The following is a 25,585-nucleotide window of genomic DNA, read 5'->3' on the forward strand; positions in this document are numbered from 1 at the left end:
TAGATTTATTTTTTTCAACTAAGCTATGGTACGGACCGGATAGTTGGTTTATTCAGCTTCAATTTGCTTTTTTTAAAACTTCGGTAGGACCATTTTTTGTTGAGATGTTGAATTTTTAATCAACATTTTTATCTTTGATCGACGATATCTCGGCAACCAATGGTCGCGCAGGAAATTCAAGGGCAGTTCTGAAAACTTGAATGAACGTCGCACAAGGTTCCCTTGCGATCTTGAAGACGAATTTTTTCTTCCATCCTTGTCATGAATTTTAAAAAATACCAAAAAACCGGTACTTTATGGTTTTTCAGAAAGTCAATAACCAAATTTCAAATAATCATGAAATGACTGATGTTGAGTATGCCATTTACAGCGGAATATACCCCCAAAAACCCTGCGAAGTTACATTTCGATCTTTGTTGCAACGTTTCTTTGTTGCAACCGGTCTAACATTTAAAAAAATGTAAGGGTCACGTTTTTCACTTTAAACGAGTCATGATCATGACAAAAATGGAAAATAAAAAATTTCTAAGTTTTTTCAACATTTTTTCCATAAATAAGGTTGAAATATACAACAAAAAAAATTTCCGAAAGTTTTTGATTGAAAATTGATTTTTTTGCTTAAGGCTTCCAACATTGAGGGCTTTTGAAAAACCATAAATTACATTTTTTTCCTGATTTTTTAATGCACGACAGGGATGGAAGAAAAAATTCGTCTTCAAGATCGCAAGGGAACCTTGTGCGACGTTCATTCCAGTTTTCAGTACTGCCCTTGAATTTCCTGCGCGACCATTGGTTGCCGAGATATCGTCGATCAAAGATAAAAATGTTGATTAAAAATTCAACATCTCAACAAAAAATGGTCCTACCGAAGTTTTAAAAAAAGCAAATTGAAGCTGAATAAACCAACTATCCGGTCCGTACCATAGCTTAGTTGAAAAAAATAAATCTACGCTTGTGGAATTGAAAAAAAGTATAGAAATTTGCAAATTTTTTCTCGCACTTTTTCTCAAAATTGCGCAGAACATGTAGCTCTGCATTTTTTTCGTCATAAGATCTTGAAATTAGAAACTTGAAGCTTCAAAATGCGTTTTTTTAAACCTCGATACGACCATTTTTCACTGAAATACAACATTTTGAAAAGTCACTAAAAATTCGAAAAATTTTTTTGACCCTTTAATTTTTTTTCGTTAGTATAGTATGGAAGTCCTTATTATTTGATCTGTATGTTGAATACTAATATACAATAGCTTCGGAAAGTAGGAAAAACAAATTGACACATAAACCAGATTTAAGAAATCCAAGTTTCTCCAATCATGCAGAAAAGTTGATATTTAAATCCAAGTTCATGCTTACAGGCACGTCTTCCTCTTACCGAACATAGCCACGGCTTTGCGTAGATTTTTTTTTATCATTCGGAACCGTTTTGGGGGGTGGCGCGATCAATTTTTTTTTACCCATATTAAGGGCCACCCTAATGTATATATTTATGGGTCACTCCATACTAAAACGCCCAATCCGTGATCCTGACCATTTTTGATTTTGCTGAAAATTTTTTATTATTTTGTAACTACTGAAAGAAGTCGTTCCTAATTTTTTTAGATGTTTTCCCCAACTCATCTGATCACAATAAATTTTTCACAATTTCGTATATTTTTTTTGTGAACGCCCATAACTTCTTCAATAACAGAGATATCGAAATAGAACAGCAGGTCATTTTTTTTCGTCTTAAGTTGTAGTTTTATAAAAAAAATACAAAAAAAATAACAAAATCAATTTTTATACTTATTTTTAGTTTTTAACCAAAAATATTTTTTTTTCAAACATGGACCGTGTTGAATTTTTTCAAAAAATTCACCACGTTTTAATAGACCTTTCTACACATGCAGAAAAATGTTGAGCTTGTGATATTCATGACTTGTTACTTTTTTTTCTATTTTTTATCTCGTGTCAAGCAAAAAAAGCGTTTTTCCTCCTTGAATGGACAACGCAAGTAATTGAGAAGAGACATTCCGCTTCATGTTTGTTTTTTGTTTTATTGTCTCTACGTCTAGGATCTTTTTTGTGGTTATTACGTCATTTCAAAAACGTCCGTTTTTTTACTCTTTTTATTTCATTTCTAGATACAATTTTTTGTCCTCAATTCTGCGAACGAGTCCTCGAAGGTTCTTAGCTTCAATTTTGTAATTGGAAAAATTTATTGCAATCATTTTTTGCAGAATTATCACGTTTTTACAAAAAGAAGACAAATTTTTAAAACTGTCGCGTACCACCAGAAATATTAGGTTTCACAGAATATTACAAAAATAGCAAAAAATTAATGATTGATTTTTATTTGTTTAAATAGTGATGGGCCGGACAAGTACTTTTAACTCATATTTGAACATAATTTGTATCAATCCAATCAACGTCGAATATTGTGAATAATATCAGAAGCTCCTGAAAACCTAAAGAGAATCGATTTTCCTATAAGTCTCTGCCACCATAGAGTAAGAAATGGCTAGCTTGCATGCGATTTTTTTGGATTTAAAAGCTTCGAAGAACAATTCCATAATGTTGAAATTTGGAGTTACTCATAAATTACTTGTCCTTCGATTGATATCATAAATTTTAATGCTGCACGTAACTCAAATGGTAACTGTTTTCAATTGATTAGGAAATACTTGCCCTTGAATTGATATAATAAATTTTAATGCTGCACGTAAATTAGGTGGAAGTTTTTTAAATTAATTTAGCTGTTCGAATATAAAAAGAAGAATGAGGCATCGGTTTCCAAAATAATTTCAAGCGTAATGTTTCGGTTTTTTATATTTTACTTGTTATTTGATGCTTTTGACACTTTAAAAAATAGATACAGATTAGTTTTTATTTTAATATAATGTTTTTTCAAGATTTGTGAAATTTTTTTCGAATTATTCTGTATTTTTTTTATAAAGTAATTTTTTTTTAAATTAAAAAAACAAAACTTCATATTTTTTTTATGGATGTAATTATCAGCAAACAAAGGATCATCAATGTCCTTGTCCCAACCTTTTTTTTCCTAGGGGAAGTTTATGGTTTTTTCGATATCTAGGTCAACGGCTCCATAGTTTCCGACGGTGCTAAGGTTTTCGATGTCTAGGTTGACGACCGCATGGTTTTCGATATCTAGGTCGACGACTTTATAGGGTTTTTGACGTCTAGGTAGATGCCTTTATATTTTTCAATATATATTCGACAATTTTATATTTCCCGATATTTAGGTAGACGGTGCAATGGTTTGCAATATATTTCCTCATAGTTATCGATATCTAGAACGGCGATTTAACAGTCTACATTGACAAAGCAGGTTCTGACGTTATAGAAGACCATGAAAAAATATCACTGGACGCAAATAACCATAAAGCTCTCGTCTTAGACACTGAATACCATGGAAACGTCTCCATGGACATTGAAAACCATTGACAGTATCCATGTCAACATGGAATCCATTGAAGAAAAGAAGAAGAAAAAGATAGTTTCAAAAATGAATTTTCCACATAAACAAATGGAGCTTTCCAAAAAAAGGAATAGAAAATTAAAGTATCATCCCATTGCATGGGAATTTCCCACTCTTTCATTGGAAAATTCGTTTTTCTTGAATGGATAATGAAAATCGTCGCCATTATTGCTTGTAAAAGGTTTCAACTCACATGAACAAACCGCACAGTTTTCGTCCGTCTACATAGAAAAATTGGCTGTGTTGATTGCTTTTGTCACATAGAGAAAAGCACTCAACTTGAAACAAATCGTTTTAAAAATTTTCGTTGAAGACGAGGAATGTATTATTATCTCTTTTTAAGTAAATATTGTCAGGCCTCTAAAAAATAAGTGAAATCAGAAAAAAAATGATTGACAAGGTAAAAAAGGAACGCCAAGTAGTCGCGACCGTAGTTTCCGATACATTTCTATATTTACATTATCAATAAAAAACTTCAAAATATAAAAAAAAAATGCCATCGTTTTCTGAAGTTGACAAATACAGTGAATGAAATACGGTTTCTATATAGTTGTCACGCCTCGCAAAAAAAAGTGAAATCTATAAATATTAAAACTTCAAAAAGGAAAAAAGGCACGCCAAGTATTAAAATGTCGTGACCGTAGTTTTAAATGAGTTTCTATATTTGCATTGTCAATAAATAAATTTAAATAAAATTTTAACTATTAAAAAATATGCGATCTATTGTACAATATACAGTGAATGAATTACGTTTCCTGTAGGAATTCAGAATCTTGGAAATAAAAAAAAATGAGATTATTTTCTAACGTAGCCATATACAGTGAATGAATTAAGGTTCTTGTGGAATTCATTCGTGTACACTAGGGTGTGTCGAAATAAATCGATATTTTTTTTTTCGGGCTCCACAAGCATTTTTCTTCTTATTATGCCAAACGATGAAGCTAGCCGAAAGGACAGCCCGAAATAAAATTATTTCGGCCGGCCCACCGCATACTTCATTTTTCCATAAGAATAACACGTGGAAAAAAAACTTCGGTGAACATTGTTCCATATCATGTTTAAAAAAAATGCACAGATATTCTACTTACGTATTTTTGTAGAGAATTGAATTCCCTACAAAAAAAGTCCTTACAGTCATTGGCCTAGAATTAACCGTTCAATGGCTACAGCAGTTTGAAGTTTCTAACGTCACCTAGCCAAATTTCGCATGTATCATTTCTTATTTTCGAGGTCGCTCCCTTTAACGGTGCTGTTTAAATTGGGCTAAAGCCTATGTTTTTTTATATTTAAAAAAAATGAAGACTGAAGCAGTTCGGCATTACGCCAACGTGTGCGCTTACAGCGCTCAAACGGTTCGATTATACGCCAACATGTAATTATAATAAGTTAATCAATTCAATTGTAAGCACGGGAAAAAATTGAACTGTTTTCTCTCTTTCTCTCTCTATCTCTCTCTCTTTTCCTATGTATATTTATATCTGTGCATTTGGTTTAGTTGGTTCATTGAATTTCATAATTTATTCAAACAAATAGTGGAAAGACAAACAATTTATGTCGTTCGTTCAAACAAATGAGAACAGTATGTACCCGATATTTTTGCCTAGATAACGATCCTAGAAGCTATTTTTGAAAAACTATACTTAAAAATAGTTTTCAGTCCAATTTAAACAGTACCATTAAAAGGAGCGACCTCGAAAATAGGGAATGATACATGCGAAATCTGGCTAGGTGACGTTAGAAACTTCAAACTGCTGTAATCGTTGAACCATTGGTTCTAGGCCAATGAGTCTAAGGACTTTTTTTATAGGGAATTCAATTTTCTACAAAAATACATCGGTAGAATATTTGTGCAATTGTTTTTACAGATGATATGGAACAATGTTCACCGAAGTTTTTTTTTCACGTGTTATTCTTATGGAAAATTGAAGTATGCGGTGGGCCGGCCGAAATAATTTTATTTTGAGATGTCCTTTTGGCTAGCTTCATCGTTTGGCATAACAAGAAGAAAAATGCTTGTGGAGCCCGAAAAAAAAAATATTGATTTTTTTCGACACACTCTAGTGTACACTTTTAGCCCTCATCCCTCACTTCTTCAGAAAAATTTTCCAGCTAACGTCACAGAGCAACAAAGGTTTCTAGAATGATTCTGCAATTATTAAGAGAGTATCATCTATTTTTATGCTAGCTATCTATACCGTTGTATATCTATACCGCGGTATATCTATATTTTATGAGCATTTGACACGATGGAGAATCGCTCGATGTCCATTTGACACCCTGCCGAGATTTCCGATCTTGTAAGGAGTCATCGACGTAGCAGTGCCGAAAACTCAGGGGAGTCCCGTCAAAAGGGGCGTCGAACCCGTTTATAAAATTTACATCGTCCTGATTATGCCTAATAAAAATGTTGAAAACCATCGGGAAATTCTCCTCCGCCATCAAATAACATAATCATCGTTTTATTCGGGCCAGGGGTATTATATACCGCGCCGCGTCAACGGTATATCTATATTTTATGGGCATTTGACACGATGGAGAATCACTCGATGTCCATTTGACACCCTGCCGAGATTTCCGATCTTGTAAGGAGTCATCGACGTAGCAGTGTCGAAAACTCAGGGGAGTCCCGTCAAAAAAGGCGTCGAACCTGTTTATAAAATTTACATCGTCCTGATTATGCCTAGTGAAAATGTTGAAAACCATCGGGAAACTCTCCTCCGCCATCAAATAACATAATCATCGTTTTATTCGGGTCAGGGGTATTATCTAAACATCTGAAAAATTAATTAATGGTTCCCGCGAAATATAGTCCCATAAAATATAGATATACCGCGCCGTTGCATGATCGTCAACGGTATATCTATATTTTATGGGCATTTGACACGATGGGGAATCGTCCGATGTCCATTTGACACCCTGCCGAAATCTCGATCTTCTCGAACTTTCGAGCATATGTCAGAGCGTGTATTGTGAAATTGTGTGTGTGTTGTCCGGGACGTGTTTGTATTCCTGCGTACGAGCCCTGCTCGAAGTACGCCGACGTTTCGAATGTTCTGTCCCTCAGATTATAAACCTTTCTCCCAAATTCCCACCTTCCTTGCCGATTTCACAGGACAGCTCGCATGAAAACAAATAAAATAAATCGCTTGGCAGAAATTAAATATTCTCGGAAAAATTTCGACTCTATAAAGGCTTTGTGGAGTGGTTGTGTGGCCGAAGTAAAAAGCGAGCGAGACGGGCAAACGTTTCCCGGTATCGCACTCTTGATAAATCTTATTTGTGACAAGCTCGAAAAATAAAAATTGTCACAGTACATAAAGAAAAATATCCATTCTCGACTAGTTCGACTGATAAATTCTTTACTCCAAATGTTTCCTATTCAATGCGTTTTCTTTTCTCAAATCAATTTTTACACAGCTTACTTCTTTGTTCATCCATTTCAGTACTTGTGTAATTCATCCAATCATCTGCCCATTTGGTAAAAAAATGAGTGTACGGACAAACGAGTGAAAGCAACGCGTGGATAAATTAAAATGCGTATGGGCATGAAAGAATGGCCGTATCTATCCGTACAAGGTTAAGGCATATAAAGGGATTGAGTCATTTCATTTCTTTATCCGTTCGTTTAATTGTTCAATTTTATCCACAAATTTCACCCATCTCTATTGTTTACCAAATGATTATATAACAGGGCCTCTCTTGTTTTATTGGGGGATCGGTTTTTTCACAGTCGTTCATACAATACTAATTAATTATTGTTTTCATAGTAAATTTGAACAATTGTCTCTTCACGAGCTTCCAATTGAAAACCATGCACGCCAAGTTTGTGTGTAATGTTGACAATGAATTTGTGCAGTACATCGTATAGATATAATGCATGCACTTGTACGCGTATTTGTGCTTTTCTTTATAAAAGGTTCTTGTATCATATTGTGGAAAAAGTTTTAAGTCTATAACCCGAGCTAGCATAAAAACAGATGATAATCTCTTAATAATTGCAGAATCATTCTAGAAACCTTTGTTGCTCTGTGACGTTCGCTGGAAGATTTTTCTGAAGAAGTGAGGGATTAGGGCTAAAAGTGTACACGAATGAATTCCACAAGAACCTTAATTCATTCACTGTACTTGGCTACGTTAGAAAATGATCTTATTTTTTTTTATTTCCAAGATCCGGAATTCCTACAGGAAACGTAATTCATTCACTGTATATTTTACAATAGATCGCATATTTTTTCATAGTTAAAATTTTATTTAAATTTATTTATTGACAATGCAAATACAGAAAATCATTTAAAACTACGGTCATGACCTTTGAATACTTGGCGTGCCTTTTTTACTTTTTGACGTTTTCATTACATATACATTACATCTACATTCTGTGACCAAAATTTTCAACATCTTCGACTTTTGTCACAAAACTCTCTATCTCTTTTCCGCCGATTTCTTATTTCGGGATAAATCCCGTGGGCGCCAGTCGCTGAGCGACTCGACGAAAAAAAGAAAGAGAACCTGTTGTCCGGCTTGGCTGGCAGCGAGATGGGGGTGAGCGAAAGGAAGAATAACTCAGAATCTTTGAAGTTACAATTTAAAGTTTAATTAAGCACTCCGTTTCATTCGTCGATCTATTTAACAAATTTTATTTATCGCTGGTGAGAAATTCGCCGGGACTGTCACGCAATTCGGGGAAAAACGTCGCGAATTACATTCACACACGATCGGGATCCTACACACTTAATAATTTAATATCGAGCTCGTTTCGCCCTGTCACAGAGCTACTTGTGGTCAGGGAATTCTTAGATGGAAAATTACGATGTACTAATTACACCGGTACACAAAAAAAAAGTGGTAAGTACCTAGAACCGGACCCATCAATCTCTAGGTATTTTGGCCCACTGAATCCGAATCGGAAGTCAGATTGGCCAATATACCTCCAAAATTTTGAGTAAATTCCAAAAAACAGCAAAAATTGCGGAAAATCGCTGTTAAGAGCATAATAAAAGGTCCCTTCGCCTTACGCAGGGATGTTTTTTATGTAATTTGATGCGTTGAATATGAATCGAGGGTTAGATTGACTGATACACCCCCAACATTTTAAGTAAATTCCAAAAAACTGCTAAAATTGCGAAAAATTGCTGTTAAAAGCATGATAAAAGTTGTCTTCGACCTTACGCGGGGCTGCTTTTCATGTAATTTGATACGCTGAATCTGAATAGAGGGTTAGATTGACTGATACACCCCCAAAATTTTTAGTAAATTCCAAAAAACCGCAAAAATGACGGAAAATTGCTGTTTAAAGCATGATAAAAGTTGTTATCGACCTTAATCGGGGGTGTTTTTTTTATGTAATTTGATGCGCTGAATCTGAATCTGGAATCAGATCGGCTGATATACAAGCAAAATTTTGAATAACTGCAAAAATCTCTAAAAATGGATCAAAATCGCTAGCATGGGTAAAAGAAGAGTTTTATTGATCTAGATCGAGTACGCTCTTTTTGTATTTTGATGCGCTGAAACCGAAACCGGGCGTCTATTTAACTCGTACATTTCCAAAATTTTGCTTCCATGGAAAAAACCGGCTAAAATTGTTCTTTACGAATTTCAAGCAGCTCAATCTGATTCCGGTAGCTAGTAGTCCCAATCATGCGTACTTCCATGAAAATGTTGATACGATGGAATAAGTCCAGAAAGCAAGAGTGCTTGCAATTCACAAAGCCTATGATATGGTCTGCACCGACATGTCAAGAGAATTGCTGGGTTTCACAAAAAATTCCAGAAGTAAAATTGTGTACGTCAACGTTTCATCAGTGCAGAAACCAACAAAAATCATGGGCGTCGATGAAACCGGAACTATCGAACCGATGGATGTGCAGCTTTCTGATGAAGATATAGTCATGGATGTCGACGAGATCTATCTTGCAGAAAGTTCTGAGGATCATTACCTGCCAGATGATAAAAGGAAAGCTCCCCAAACCTTCAACCAAGAAGAATTAAATGATCTCATACGAGATTTAGGACTGCCGAAGGACGGAGCTGAATACTTAGCGGCAGCATTGAAAAAGAAAAACTTGCTATCGAAAGGAACATCGGCTTATTTTTATCGTGACAGGGAGGAGGAGTTTCCGCAATTCTTTACAAACGACGAAGAGAATTCGTTGGTGTTCTGTTCAGATGTGAAAGGCTTGATGGCTAAATTCAAACCCAATAGATACAAAAACGTCAAGTGGCGATTCTTCATTGATTCGTCAAAAAGAAGTCTCAAAGCCGTTCTACTCCACAACGGAAACACATATGCTCCTATTCCAATAACTCACTCGACCAACCTAAAAGGAAATTACGAAAATTTACAATTGGTATTGGAGAAAATAAAGTATTCGGAACATCAATGGCTAATTTGTGGTGATCTTAAAATTGCAACACTGCTTTTAGGTCAACAATCGGGGTTCACAAAAAATCCTTTTAGCTTTTTAGCTTTATGGGACAGTAGAGACAGAAAAAAACACTATGTTCAGAAAGGGTGGCCAACAAGAACAAACTTCGATCTAGTGCGTAACAACATCATCCGAACATCATTGATCGATCCATCGAAATATCTGCTACTACCACTCCACATTAAGCTTGGTCTTATAAAGCAGTATTTCAAAGCTCTGGACAAAGATGGCTATTGTTTCCAGTATTTGGGAGAAAAGTCTCCCGCGACGAGTGATGCGAAATTAAAGGAGGGTATATTTGATGGACCACAAATTCGTAGTTTATTTGGCGACAAAAATTTCATTCAAAAAATGAACGATACTGAAACGGCAACATGGAAAAGTTTCAAAAACGTTTCTCAGAACTTTCTGGGAAATGAGAAAAGTGAGAATTACCAGGATTTAGTTGAAGAGTTGTTGGAAAATTTTTAAAACTTGGGTTACTTGATGAATCTCAAACTGCACTTTCTACACTCCCACCTCGACTACTTCCCTGAAAACCTTGGAGATCTAAGTGAAGAACAAGGAGAAAAATTTCATCAAGACATCAGCGAAATGGAAAATCGGTATCAGGGAAGGTGGAATATCAATATGATGGCAGATTTTTGCTGGACGCTAAAGAGAGAAAGGGGAAGAGAAGATAGGAAGAAGAGAAACCCACTGCATAGGTCGTTCGAAGAGAAAAGAATGCGTTACAAGAGAAGGACGGTTTAAGATAGATGGAGATTTTTTTCTTCTCATATTATTGTGGAAAGTGAAAAAAAATCAATTAAGCAGAATTGAAAGAACGATCATGCCTGCGATAGTTTTACATTCAAGTTTTTATTCCATTTTCCTCAGTTTCTAGTTTATTGCATACAGAATATATAGATCTTTTTATTTGTGTACAGTTTAAGATCAATCATGCATATGTAAAACATTTGAATAACTATTTTTTGACGTTTTTTTGCTATTTTTTAATTATTTTTCACGATCTTCGATGGAAGTACGCATGATCGGGACTACTAGCTACCGGAATCGGATTGAGCTGCTTGAAATTCGTAAAGAACAATTTTAGCCGGTTTTTCCCATGGAAGCAAAATTTTGGAGACGTACGAGTTAAATAGACGCCCGGTTTCAGTTTCAGCGCATCAAAATACAAAAAGAGCGTACTCGATCTAGATCAATAAAACTCTTCTTCTACCCATGCTAGCGATTTTGACCTATTTTTAGAGATTTTTGCAGTTACTCAAAATTTTACTTGTATATCAGCCGATCTGATTCCAGATTCAGATTCAGCGCATCAAATTACATAAAAAAACACCCCCGATTAAGGTCGATGACAACTTTTATCATGCTTTAAACAGCAATTTTCCGTCATTTTTGCGGTTTTTTGGAATTTACTAAAAATTTTGGGGGTGTATCAGTCAATCTAACCCTCTATTCAGATTCAGCGTATCAAATTACATGAAAAGCAGCCCCGCGTAAGGTCGAAGACAACTTTTATCATGCTTTTAACAGCAATTTTTCGCAATTTTAGCAGTTTTTTGGAATTTACTCAAAATGTTGGGGGTGTATCAGTCAATCTAACCCTCGATTCAGATTCAGCGCGTCAAATTACATAAAAAACATCCCTGCGTAAGGCGAAGGGAACTTTTATTATGCTCTTAACAGCGATTTTCCGCAATTTTTGCTGTTTTTTGGAATTTACTCAAAATTTTGGAGGTATATTGGCCAATCTGACTCCGGATTCGGATTCAGTGGGCCAAAATACGTAGAGATTGATGGGTCCGGTTCTAGGTACTTACCACTTTTTTTTTGTGTGCCGGTGTTATTTACGGGATCAAAAGAAATCACCGAGCCTCCGCTAATCGGTTACTCGGTCGAGCTGTTTTCCCGTCGCACGCGTAAGCGAACCCAATCCACTCACTCCATCGTACTCAAATTCACATAAATATTCCCAATTTTTTCCCCACGCAATTATTACGACACGGAGTGCACGACCACGCAAGCTACACATTTACTCTACTTTTATTTTAATTTCGTAAGACCCACTTCACTATACCGGAACGCGGGTACGAACAGAAAAGAATACAAAATCTGAACTTGAAAATTGCGAGACGAAGCCGTCGCCGTGACCGTATTTCTCGAGAGGTTTCGGCTCTTTTGACGGGATTAATTGAATTGAACTTTCCGATACGACGAGTATACAATTCGCCACGAAGACAATAATAACGAAAAAAATTCACGAGAGTTCAAAGACTGTGAGTCGTTGAAAGAAAGGGTGAACTCACAGATCACACTATGGCTCTCTCCACGTCTGGCTCGCTCGATACTTCACGAAAATTTCCCGATATCGAATTTTCGCGGGATTAAATATTTAATTTTTGATGTTAACCATAATCCCTAGCCTAGATTTTACGTTTGTTGTCGCGAATGCTAATAGAAAAAAGGAGTATTCCAACGTTGAGTTCTGGATTCTTGATTGTAGATCCTCAAACTCCGGAAGGGTTCGACATCCCTTTAGATGGGACTCCCCTGAGATTTCGGCACGGCAATGTCGATGACTCCTCACAGGATTTAAAATCTCGATCTTCTCGAACTTTCGAGAATACAGTACAGTGTGTATCGTGAAATTGTGTGTGTGTTGTTCGGGACGTGTTTGTATTCCTGCATACGAGCCCTGCTCGAAATACCCCGACGTTTCGAATGTTCTGTTCCTCGGATTATAAACTTTTTCCCAAACTCCCATCTTCCTTGCCGATTTCACAGAACGGCTTGCATGGAAAACAAATAAAATAAATCGCTTGGCAGAAATTAAATGTTCTCAGAAAAATTTCGACTCTATAAAGGCTTTGTGGAGTGGTTGCGTGGCCGAAGTAAAGAGCGAGCGAGACGGGCAAACGTTTCCCGGTGTCTCACTCTTGATAAATCGTATTTGTGACAATCTCGAAAAATAAAAATTGTCACAATACATACAATGACCTTTATGACGTTTGAATCACTTAAATGTAACAAAATTCTGTTTTTTTTTTTTTTTATACCAGCCAAACATTTTCACGCAGACTTTATCTACGATAATTAAACAATATTTTATTCAAAACTTAAGAACAAAATTTGCCAGAAGAATGTAGACGATTAACAAAAAAGAGGAAAAATAATTAATTGAAAAGGTTTTTTTTGCGTATCAACTATCGGAAATTCATTAATATCAAACAATATAAATTTAAATGCATTTCAATCAAAATAAATGTCAAAAAAGAATAAAATAAAACTTACCTTGCCGCTGCTGATGTTGAAGGAGTTTCAACGGCTCTTAGATATTTTGGCGGTAAAGCCGTAAACTGACGATAGCACTTCGAATAATATTTTTCGAAATCGTTTGATTTTAACGGCACTTTGACACTTTGCATAGAAAGATTGTTTTTTTGGCGAATCTCCAACACAGAGGTACATTTTTCCACAGTTTTTTCCGCGAACAATGTTAAAATTCCTGTTTTTTTTTTACATCAGAATATACAGAAAGGTTGAATCTCCGACATATTTGGACTTGTATCCGTTCATTCGAAGAGTTCACCCGGAACTGATCTCGTACGTCAAATGAAGGACAGGCACACGCAAATGATGCTTTGAAATTTTAGAGGGAGGGGCTCAAGTAGCCCGAAGGTCATTATTTGGGCCCAAGCAGCTCGAAATCCATCTCCAAATACGTGTTTAAAGGAATATGCTCCGATATTTTTCAACTTTACCGCGTCAGCTGACGGTCTTTCCACCACTACACACGCAGCTGACTATTTTTTTCGTGCTTTAAATTTCTCAAACAATCACCTACTCGATTTTGGCCCGGCGTACTATAACTTTTTTACGTGTTTTTTTTTTAATAACTTCATGCAAGCAGCTGACGCTTAATCTCCCACCCGCGATGCAGCTGACGATTTAATTTCAATTCATCAAAATGTAAATTATTCATGAAAAAAGTTTCAGCCGGTGTACTTCATTTTTATTTTTTTTTACTACTTCCGCAACGTCCCACACCCACACCCACTGTTACTTGATCGGCTGACGAGCGCTTCTCTTATTAGTCATATAAGATCGACTATCAATATCAATATCAGCCGGCTTATTATGACTTATGTAAATGCAACGCTACCTCCCGGTTTCGATGTCTAGGTGTTGATGTCTATTCCTCCATAGTTTTCAATGTCTAGGCATGTTCCATTATGGTTTTCGTGGTTGAGGTATGTTCCTCCATGGTTTTCGATGTTTGGATATGTTTCTCCATGGTTTTCGTGGTCTAGGTAGATTCATCCATGGTTTTCGATGTCTACGTGGACAGCTCCATACTGTTCATTTGCTAGGTATACTTCTCCTTGGCTCTCGTCGTCTAGGTATGTTTCTACAGAGTTTTCGATGTCTAGGTATGTTTCTCGATGGTTTTCGTAGTCTAGGTCGATGGCTCCACTGTTTTCGATAGCTACGTCGACAGCTCCATGGTTTTCGATGGCTAGGAATATTTCTCCATGGCTTTCGTCGTCTTGGTATGTTTTTTCACGCTTTTCGAGGTCTAGATCAAAGGCTCCGCAGTTTTTAATGTCCAGGTATGTTTTCTCATTATTTTCGTGGACTATATTGACGACTTCATAGTTTTCACTATCCCGGTCGATAGATAGTTTCTGATGTTGAGGTGAATGTGTCTATGGTTCTCAATATGAAGGTCAACGGCTTCATAGTTTCCGACGGTGCGGTGAGTTTTGCTAAGGTTTTCGATGTCTAGGTTGACGACCGCATGATTTTCGATATCTAGGTCGACGACTTTATAGGGTTTTTGACGTCTAGGTGGATGCCTTTATATTTTTCAATATATATTCGACAATTTTATATTTCCCGATATTTAGGTAGACGGTGCAATGGTTTGCAATATATTTCCTCATAGTTATCGATATCTAGAACGGCGATTTAACAGTCTACATTGACAAAGCAGGTTCTGACGTTATAGAAGACCATGAAAAAATATCACTGGACACAAATAACCATAAAGCTCTCGTCTTAGACACTGAATACCATGGAAACGTCTCCATGGACATTGAAAACCATTGACAGTATCCATGTCAACATGGAATCCATTGAAGAAAAGAAGAAGAAAAAGATAGTTTCAAAAATGAATTTATATCACGCGGTACGTAAATGGACGCTTTTGCGTACGCTTCGCGTACGCAAAACCCCCATTTCCGCACCTCGTAATATAAAATTTCGTATAACACGCGTACGAAAAACTTTTTCGTCCTAGTGTTATAATGTACTATTTCCACATAAACAAATGGAGCTTTCCAAAAAAAGGAATAGAAAATTAAAGTATCATCCCATTGCATGGGAATTTCCCACTCTTTCATTGGAAAATTCATTTTTCCTGAATGGATAATGAAAATCGTCGCCATTATTGCTTGTAAAAGGTTTCAACTCACATGAACAAACCGCACAGTTTTCGTCCGTCTACATAGAAAAATTGGCTGTGTTGATTGCTTTTGTCACATAGAGAAAAGCACTCAACTTGAAACAAATCGTTTTAAAAATTTTCGTTGACGACGAGGAATGTATTTCTCTTCTTAAGTAAATATTGTCACGCCTCTAAAAAATAAGCTAAATCAGAAAAAAAAATAATTGACAAAGTAAAAAAGGAACGCCAAGTATTAAAAGGTCGCGACCGTAGTTTCCAATAATTTTCTATATTTACATTATCAATAAAAAACTTCAAAATATAAAAAAAATGACATCGTTTTCTGAAGTTGACAAATACAGTGAATGAAATACGGTTCCTATATAGTTGTCACGCCTCGCAAATAGAAGTGAAATCAGTAAATATTAAAACTTCAAAAAGTAAAAAAGGCACGCCAAGTATTAAAATGTCGTGACCGTAGTTTTAAATGAGTTTTTATATTTGCATTGTCAATAAAATCAATTGAAAAAAAATTTTAACTATTAAAAAATATGCGATCTATTGTACAATATACAGTGAATGAATTAGGTTTCCTGTAGGAATTCAGAATCTTGGAAATAAAAAAAAAATGAGATCATTTTCTAACGTAGCCAAGTACAGTAAATGAATTAAGGTTCTTGTGGAATTCATTCTAGAAAGACCATTTGGAAGTCGCCTTTCGTAGGACGTCACAACCAACGAACGCCATATAAACAGGTTTTTTTTCGGAAATTTAGCTTTCCTGATTAATTGCTCCTAATGAAAATTCCATTCTACTACCTCTCATGGGTCTTTGTTGTAATGTCGAATTATGTGTTAGCTCCAGGTAATATCGTAACCGTTCCAATTTGCATTTGGCGCTAAATGAACTCGTCGATTGTTGTAGAAGAAGGTTACAACACCGCGGTAACCCGTTCTTGGAACTCCACTCTTGAAACAAAATAAAACAACATTATTGCTTCGTAAAATTATTTAAATGAGTTTACCAAAAAATGTTCACTTCGAGAAATCGGTCTTTTGTTTTCTAAGATTTCAAAATTTCAGCTATATCGCGCAGAAAGTAAACAACACAATTCCTAGAATGAGCAAAAAGTGACTAAGCACGTGTTGAATAATACTTTGATCAAACAATTCATCAGTTTATAGTTGTTATGAAATACTAATATACTTTAATATTGAACAAAATCAATAACTGGTAGTTTGATCGTGAAATATCTCTAAAGCAGTTTGACGGTTGCTAATCGAATTATTTAATTGTTAATGAATTAAAATTTCCATTTAATGAAACGGAGATAAGATCCATTGATGAAAACTAAGATTCTTGATATTCACCCTGAAATCATCCATGAGTCCCAGCATTTTGGCAGTATTTTTATACGACTGGCGCGTATAGTACGGAATTCTCACTGACCCTCGCGATTGAATATTTCCACTTTTCAATTCCGAGTAACTTATCACTGTCGATTGGTAGACTTCATTTACGAAGGTTATGTCATAGTTATCCTAAAATAAAAATCTCACAATAAAGACTCGCAAAGCATCTCTAATTATGTAGCTTCTGAGCACGAAATTTGCCATATTACTCACTTTCAACAAATAAGTTAAATTCATCTCGGTAAAATGCACAAATTCCTCATTGAGTTTTATAAACTTTAAATGTTTCTCATAAAAAAGTCCACTGAAAACAAAATACAATACGCCGTAATCAAGAAAATAAAAAAGAACTGCCTCGGGTCTTTCACAATTTAAAATAAAGAATATACGCATTTGAACGTTGTACGTCGGTATTGCACTGTGAGATAAAAGATTAGGTTAAAAAAAAATCTAACTATACGCACTTGCTCACGCCAATCTTTCCAAATGTTCTTGTTCTCGATAATTCAGGTCTAATGCAGGCTCGGTTTTTTCTTTGCTGAGGCTGCCGAATCCAATCGTCCCAGTATCTGTGCCGAAAATGTGCTGATTAGAAAAAAAAGCCGACACGTGATTAATGCATCTCGGAAATCAATCTACATGTTAAGAACGCAAACGATTGTTACGGATTTCATTTTCATTTCTTCAAAAAAAATATAGTTTATTCGATAAGTTTTTTGTCATATCACCATTCAGGATATTGTTCATTTTTTAATCAGAGTCTTTGTCAATTAATAACCCTTAATCTAAACAATATGTCTGTTCAAAGAAAGCTCCACGTACGAAAATAAAAACTTTTCACATTATTTATCTGACTGGATTAAAGTCAATCAGTTAATACCGATATTTAAAGATGTCAAAACTCTTAAGAGTGCTCCAAGGAGACCGACCAAAATACTAACCTCATACTTTTATATACATTTTTCAATTACATCACGAGAATAGATTTAATAGATTAGTGAAAAAATCGATTTATAATTGCATGTTAATACTAACGCTCTGGGCCACTTCGGTGATAACTCAGACCACAATTTTCTCGTCAACATCCAGCCAAGACCAGGAAAAAAATCGGTTCGATAGAGGAGTTTCCATGCATTTTCATCAACCAACCCAGATTTACCATTATCATTCCATGCCGATACGCACCAGAGGGATTCGTCAGCAACGAGAATTGGGTAAGTACCAAGAAAGTATTCGTAAAAGTCTGGGGCTATGTCCAAATCATCTACAAATCAGAGTTCGACTAATTAAACACAACATTTTTTGGCTAAAATATTCTTGAAATTTGAAACTCATCTATTTAGGAAATTTCGAATAGTGGAAAGTTCAAACTCATATACAAGCGTTGAAAAAAATCGCAAGTGGAAATGCAAAAATATATTCCAAACTAGTATATCCATTGATAAAAAAATTTTCCAGATTTCTGGAGTAATGTTTCTGTGCAAAACAAATCTTGCTATATTGTATAGTGAAGTATGATGAGGTAAACAGATTTTGTAGCCAATAATGTATCAATAAATATAATATCTCCAATACCTTCCACGATGATAACGGTGTCAAATTCCAATTCCACAAAAACATGATTTAACGCCCAACCATAATGTCGGGCAATTTTGAAGTATCCTTTGAATTTTTTCTCTGTCAAGGGTATATCCATGTCAGATTGATCGGGTTGCTTCCATAATAAAAAATCAGTTTTTTCATTGTTAAATATGATACGTCTTGTTTCATAGTAGAATCAGTATGAAAATAATCTATATTACTTGTATGTGTACGACTTGATCACCGTACGATTCAATAATGGTGGCGGTCTCTTTATGCACACAGTCTTGAGAAACTATTATCGGGAATTGTTCCGCATTTTTTCTCTGCTTTATCAATTGATCGAGACACCGTCGCACGGTAAGGCGGTCGCAGGATAATACTAGAACAGCTATTATCGGTGATCCGTTCGGTAGAGTTTTTTTTTTTGCTATGCCACGCAACTTTTCTTCCCTTAGCTTTGCCTATAGGGCCATATTCTACATTATTCAGTACACAATTTGAAAAAGAGAGGTGGACATAATTTCAATGCATATTTATGAACGGTGGTCCTAATTAATCACGAATACGATTGTTATAGGATTATCAATATTAACCGCGTATTTAACACTTTATAGTTGATTATCTGTGCTCCCGAGTGTTAGAGGTTGTTCAATCGTTAATACATTGTAACTTTAAATAAAAAGAAAAACTTTATTTTAGCTTGATGAGGTTTAAATGTATTATTTTTACAATTGTAGTTTCAGATAGGTCCACCGAAAAATTGTGAAAATAAAAATAGTATTTTCACAAATTTTGCAGTATATATGCTAAATAATAATTCATTTTCTTTATCTATTTTATGAAACGAAATGGCATAATTACTTTTTTTTTGGAAACATCTTCGGGATTAAAAACATTTGGAATTAGATCCACATTGCTTTTCGTAGACGTTTTTTCCACAAAATCCTTGTCGATTCCAGTATCACCTTCATCTTTAACATCACTTTCGATTATTTTTTCTGGAGAGCTATGAGCAGCCGCTGCTTTTTTTTCCTCCACTGAAATGCAATCAATGTATTCGAACATTTTAGATGCAGTTTCATCACAATTGAAAAACACTATATGCAATATTGAATATGAAAGCTTGAGATTCTGTGGTGAAATGGAAATTAAATTTGATAGTGCAATAGGAACCTGCAAAAAAGCTTACTTTTATTTTGTTCTCTTTGTAACAATCGTTGAAAAAGTTGTTGATTAGCTGATATTTGATGTTTGACTTCGCTGCTAAGTTTCTTGATTTGCTTAGTGAGTGCATGCTGTAATGAGCAATAGAATTAGAACAAGGAGAATGGAAGGAAAATGCCTCAACATATTTTTACAATGATTTCCATTTATAATTTTGTTACTTTTCGCGTAAGTGCTATCAAAATATCATACAAACAATATTGTAAAAGTTAAACTAAAAATAAGTCACAATTTAGTAACAAGAAATTCACAATTTGAATTTCAAATAAAAAAAATTGCTGTGATTTGAGATATTTTTCATGATTTGGCTGAAAATAAAGTTATTTTAACAGAGGTTAGGTTATACTAACTTCGTTTTGTCTGCCAATGGGGCGATCAAGGAACAAGAAGTAAGTTATCACACCCCAAATGAATATAGATATGAAAATCAATCCAATAGATCTGTTTCGCATTGCAGAACAGCAGAGTGTCACCTCATCTGTTAAAACGAATTAAACAACGAATTATGCAATATATATCTTTTATTCAAAAATCCTTTGTCATTGCCATGGTTTTGTTTATTTGTTACTATGACCGAATTATTGCCAAGTGTCATTAGTTGCCACGGAGCATGTCAGATATCAAAATTAAAGCAGGTGCATAGCACCCGCGTTGTTGCTAGCTAGCTAGCTAGAAAACCAGTGCATAATTTCAATTTTTTAATTTTTTTGCATTAACAATTATAAAATCTATAAGTCAGTCTTATGTCTTTTGATTTGAAGTATCTGCATTGAAAAAGAAATTTCACTCTCATTTGACAAATACCAAATCTGACTCTATATAATTGAGGCTCGTTCAATTTTATTTTTGCCTCATTAGCTTTTTCTTCTAGATGAATGAGCAGTCTGTGACACTGAATCTTTTATTCATTGTTGTTTCGGTCACATTTCTTGACCTGTGAAAGTTCCCTTAACAAAAACGACGTCCAGCAATTATTACAATAGATTTCAGTCAACTCTAAAATTTTTTAACTTAAGTATATCTGGTACTTTCTAATAAGACTGAGTTTTGCTTTAATGTTACATGACTAATTTTTCCTGAATTGAAATAAAAACAAACCTTATTCATAAATCAATCATGATATAAGCATCTTGCAAAATGAAATCATGTGATAGTTACATTGGCAATCCACTTCTAATTATGTGCATATTTTCCATATTTACTTATGCTTTTTTCTATTAGGTACACAATTTATAGTTACATTTATAAATATAAACTAGGTACATATACAAGATTATTGCCATTATTAACAAATTTTTCACATCTGAATCAAATTTATCCATAAAAGGATTGAATAAAAGAATTATTATTGACAAGTGAAAAATTACCAGCTCTCACACGTAACTCAATTTTCTTTTAATATTACTTCTTTGCTGCATTATGAAGGAAAACTTCTCAACAGCTAAATCTATTAGACTAGTAACAACTAATACAGGATTCTTCAAATTACGAATATGGGTCAGTTGATATCAGGGAATTTCAATACTGAACAATAGAAGTGAGGTTAGGTAACTGATTCATACTTGATTCTTACATATATGTTCCTCTGAACGTATATTGCAACTGTTGAAATCACCAAAATATATGGGATTTGATTGAGCAAAACGATTTCTAAATATTCACTGTTTCCAAAACGCAAGGTCGAAAGTTTGATAGTGCCATGGGGGTTATAATTGTAATCTATACAATCATAACGAAAAAGTTTGCATTTCGACGTTTTCCAACATGGGCAATATCACTATTATCACGATATACGTAAAAAAAAATAGATAGGAATATCTGAATAAATAAAAAACACGGAGGCGTTGAATTCAATAGTTTATAGGTAGTAAAGAAATTGTTGTGTTCTGATAAAAACGTAAGACATGGTCGAACTTACCATTCTGTCAATATTAATATTGAAAATGTGGAGCCGGCGAATATGAAATATTCGTCGTGCGCGATGTCGACGCTCCCTCTCGGTGTTAAATCGTTTCTTGTTGTTATATCATCGGTGCAAAAATATCGTCGTAAAAAAGAAGAAAGCGTATAGTACCATCAAATAAACAACAATTTAGACAAGTGAAAAAAAATTGTCATTAAATTGACAAAGGGGATCGTGACAAACGGCACAAACGGTAAGGCCTGCTCATATACAATACCCTTCAATAATATTATTGCACAATCAGTTTGTACAATATGTAATGGTGTATGGGGCACTATAAATTTAAGCTCGCTCAAACTTTTGTTTAAGTATTGTGCAATGTTCCAATACTACCCCTACACGTTAAATAATATTGTGTAATTATCTATATTGAATGGTAGTATGGTGTATGGGCCACCTAACGCAAATTGCGTTTAAATCAACGTTTGATTTGAAGCAACACGTTTTCTTAGAGACGTCACATGCAAGCAAGAAAGACCGAACCAAAATCAGCTGTAAGTCAAACATGGACATGCGGACTGCAACAACTAACATAAACTTAGCCGTGCAACTTTGATTTTTTAATTTTCCATTTATTCATTGCTCTAAGTGCTCTCAAGGTGGTTTCTGGCAGTGTAATTAAAACGTTTGGTAATCAATAATTTTTTTATAAATAAATGATTGAACGTTTGAGCGTAAAGATAGCCGACCTTTACGTATATTGCGTGAAGTGGTTCGAATAAAATACTTAAATCGACGCAGAATCGTTTGGTAGCGACGAATCCACGAAATATAGTCTTTGGTAATCAATTATTTATCAATAAAACGTAGATATAAACTATTCACTAATAGTCAGCTGACGGAGTAAACTTAGCCGATCATACATTCTATTTTTCGACTAATTCCATTTCGCATCGACTTTATTTATAGAAAATCGTCTGGTGGTGCTTGGTAGTTTTAATATAATGTTTGGTGATTATTTCCTCGATCAACATAAATTGAAAAACTATCGGAAATCAGTTCACGAGAACGAAGCGCTCTAATTTGTTATCGAAGTCAGGTTGAACGGGACAATTATCGATGGTGAAAAGTTACTAGGCGCGGACGAGAACGCATCCTGGTCCATCTGGATACATCAGTGATATCGTTCTAGCTAAATACTACGTGAGAAAAAAACATTCAATAATTGCATTTCAATAACACTCAAATAATTAGAGAGGTAACAAAAACTCGGAGAATGTAACTGAAAGCAAACATCAGGAAAGTTGATTCAGTAGTTTGTAGGCAGTTATGGTAAACCCGAGATGAATATTTACAAACTGGAATTGGAATATTTTTTTTACAAGATTTGGAATGTCATTATACAGTGTTCATTATACCAATAAATTGATGTGCAAACTAGAAGAAGAAACACAAATGTATCAAGAAAGAGCGTATGTGTCGTTATGGCCAAGGACGAAGAAGAATATAGGAAGCTCATTGATCAGAAGAAGGCAAACGTTTAGTTTTCCTACTCTCACAAACCTACATGTTCATCAGCAATCTTATGAAAATGGTTGAACAGCACAAAATGGAACAGCAAAGAAAACAAATTGAAGCGTAAAAAGGTAACGATTAGCTATTTTTTCTCTTTATTCCAAGATCCAATTTGTGGCACAACAAAAAAATAGTTTTAAATCGCATTGGCTTGTTTTTTCGTGTATCAAAACTGAGATATTTATCCTAAACCATATAAATTCAACAAAACTAATTGTTCACCATGACAGAAGGAAAAGGAACACAGGACAGCAAAGAGGATGCAAACTGGGATGATGTCCGTGTGAATGTCAACGAGATTGCAACTGGTGAAACGTTGACCGATGAAGACGCTCCGCTTATGAGCCAAATCTGAACTTTCACATCCTATTGCATCCTGGCTGGGAACATGTAGAATCCAAGAGCGAAGGTGATACGGATTATGATGAAGAAAATGAAGAGAAAAATCGCGATAGCGGTAAAAAAAAAGACAAATCTTCACGGATATGTCTCTAGTTCTTACTCAATGATTTGATCAGAGACTTCTCCCGACAAATATTAAATTCCATTATGTTTATAACATATTTTAGTTGTTTGTGAGATTACATTTTTCTAATTATCACCTTCATTCGTTGTACAATCATTCAACTTCGAAAATTATAATAAAATTTTTATTTTTGTATATAAATGACTTACCTACCATTAATCAATATTAACCCTCTCGGACCGTATGTTGCTTCTATGCAACACGCGCTTCCAGGCCCAATAAAACTGCATCGGTCAGTAAGGTCGGGGTTCTAACTGCCTATTTCCATGAAGCAAGGTTAGATTGCACCTTAGATACTCCTAAACCAAGAGATAAACTGCTTTAACTCATCGAAGTATCAATATGAAGTCGGCGTTTCATGTTGAGCTGGCGTTGTGTGAAAAGGTGCTTTAGTTATCGCAAAAGAAAAGTGGGTATACATTTTTTTTCGTACTCCAAACGTTATTTTCTTTCAAAGAGAAGCTAATATGATGTATTTAAGGTATTCGGTGCTAGATTCATTCGTAAATTTTCCTGATTTTGCTCCCCAAGAACCTGGTGCTGCGCGCAGCGAACATTCCAAAATTCATATTTTCCAACAAAAAAACCGAAATGTCACAATGGATTCGGAAACTAGAAAGTATTTTGAGATAAAATTATAAAGGGAATCATTTTCCGTCAACGCGAAATAGGTCTCGGTCTGAGAGGGTTAACCATAGGAACCGAATCTCGAAGGAGTAGTACTTAACAATTAAATAGTTTTTTATCTATCTTATTAATTATATTTAATCTATTTTATTTCAGTCTTTTTAAAGTTTACTTCTATTTTCTTAAGAAAAGGAGTTAGAAGATAAATCATTTTCTGGAAACACATATCCTTTTTACATTGTTTTTTCTAAGATTTATTTTTTTACTGATAAAAAAGGATAAAGTGAAAAATGAATTAAAAAATGTATTCATTTTGTTTCCAGTATTTTTTTTATTTCCGATGTAGCTCCATTTTTTTATTTCATAAAAACCCTCTCTTGGTTGTTTGACGTTTTTTTTATATTGGAAAACCATAGTCTCAACCACGTCTTAATTCAACAGTGGCCAAGTGGCCAAGTGTGTAAACTTTATATTATGTATAGTTATGCTCCACCGTTGTACGATCGCGAATGATATATCCATGGATACATCTGTATATAGGGTAGAGTTTACACACTTGGCCGCCACTGTCGATTTGGGACCATATATGTAATACTTCTTATTGCCAGCGGCCCCTAAAACGTGACGAGAACATTACGGTGCAGACAATATCGCTCTCTCGCTCACGGCTCGTCACTTTCGCTTGCAATGCGCAAGCGCGAATGATAAGTGGGAGTGCGCACCAGAGGGTTCCTCTCGAGCGGCGCTGTTGCAGGTAGTGTACGGATTAACGCATGCGCATTATGTACGCGTTATATACGCGCATGCATTGCTGCCAGCTGACACTGTTGATAGTTTTTGTGGGTCTAACCGTGGTCTAACCTATCTTTGTAAAATGGAATACACTGACACAGTAGCTATTGCTGTTAAAATAAATTAACATATTGCAGTTATTTTTTATATGAATAAATAAAAAAAAACATAATTCAACAAAATCAATTGATTTTTTAAAATTTCTGCTATAGTCAGAACAATAACTATCTATGATGAAAAAAAAATAAAACAAAGGAGGATTTGAACGGCGGACTCCACGAGTATCAGCCCGTCATTGAACCATTACACCACGTAAGCTATAACGATATTCTAAACGGCAGAAAATGCTACTGGCTTATCCGGGCCGCAACAGTGTGATCACAAAAGCTATAGTTATCAATATAATTTTAAAATATTCATAAATATCATGCAAAAAAAAATTTGTGACAAAAAATTTCTTTCGACATGAGTATGTGAACCGGCAATTTCCCGGATGCTATGGTTTTCTTAGCAGCGCGACATACGAGGGGAGATAAGCTGATACTTTGAATGTGTAAAGCACAGGGTTTTACGTTGCTGGAGAATA

At 35.0% G+C, this 25,585-nt stretch overlaps 1 protein-coding gene and 2 long non-coding RNA genes across 7 annotated transcripts in view; 1 reads left to right on the forward strand and 2 right to left on the reverse strand.

Moving 5' to 3' along the window:
* Positions 1–14,344, reverse strand: part of LOC122413457 (uncharacterized) — a 28,938-nt gene extending 14,594 nt beyond the window's left edge. The window contains exon 1 of the long non-coding RNA XR_006261548.1: positions 13,201–14,344. This is a non-coding gene — a long non-coding RNA (uncharacterized lncRNA). The remainder of the gene's footprint in view (positions 1–13,200) is intronic.
* Positions 14,345–15,833: 1,489 nt separating this feature from the next.
* Positions 15,834–21,986, reverse strand: Mgat1 (alpha-1,3-mannosyl-glycoprotein 2-beta-N-acetylglucosaminyltransferase). Of its 5 annotated transcripts, none has more exons than XM_043423875.1 (11): positions 21,495–21,986; positions 19,927–20,054; positions 19,542–19,647; positions 19,214–19,389; positions 18,571–18,813; positions 18,344–18,482; positions 17,804–18,032; positions 17,233–17,337; positions 16,982–17,072; positions 16,727–16,897; positions 15,834–16,324 (listed from the first exon to the last, which is right to left on the reverse strand). In XM_043423875.1, exons 2-11 carry the CDS (start codon positions 20,026–20,028, stop codon positions 16,211–16,213), a joined length of 1,476 nt encoding a protein of 491 aa, XP_043279810.1. In that variant the 5' UTR covers positions 20,029–20,054; positions 21,495–21,986; the 3' UTR covers positions 15,834–16,210. The 5 variants fall into 5 exon arrangements, with proteins under 5 accessions (XP_043279810.1, XP_043279811.1, XP_043279812.1 ...); XM_043423876.1 differs by lacking the exon at positions 21,495–21,986 and adding an exon at positions 21,150–21,472; XM_043423877.1 differs by lacking the exon at positions 21,495–21,986 and adding an exon at positions 21,139–21,472.
* Positions 21,987–22,164: 178 nt separating this feature from the next.
* Positions 22,165–23,676, forward strand: LOC122413494 (uncharacterized). The gene is made up of 3 exons (XR_006261562.1): positions 22,165–22,320; positions 22,449–23,125; positions 23,285–23,676. It is a non-coding gene; the product is annotated as an uncharacterized lncRNA (long non-coding RNA).
* Positions 23,677–25,585: the final 1,909 nt, after the last annotated feature.

Source organism: Venturia canescens, chromosome 7 (genome assembly GCF_019457755.1).
Source record: "Venturia canescens isolate UGA chromosome 7, ASM1945775v1, whole genome shotgun sequence".
Taxonomy (NCBI): domain Eukaryota; kingdom Metazoa; phylum Arthropoda; class Insecta; order Hymenoptera; family Ichneumonidae; genus Venturia; species Venturia canescens.

Coding starts and splice junctions, on each gene's coding strand:
- Mgat1 (XM_043423875.1), bottom strand. CDS start 20,028: ATGCGAAACAGATCTATTGGATTGATTTTCATATCTATATTCATTTGG. Junction 18,033..18,343: donor CACCGTTATCATCGTGGAAG/GTATTGGAGATA, acceptor TCTGATTTGTAG/ATGATTTGGACATAGCCCCA. Junction 16,898..16,981: donor ATTTAACTTATTTGTTGAAA/GTGAGTAATATG, acceptor TTTTTATTTTAG/GATAACTATGACATAACCTT.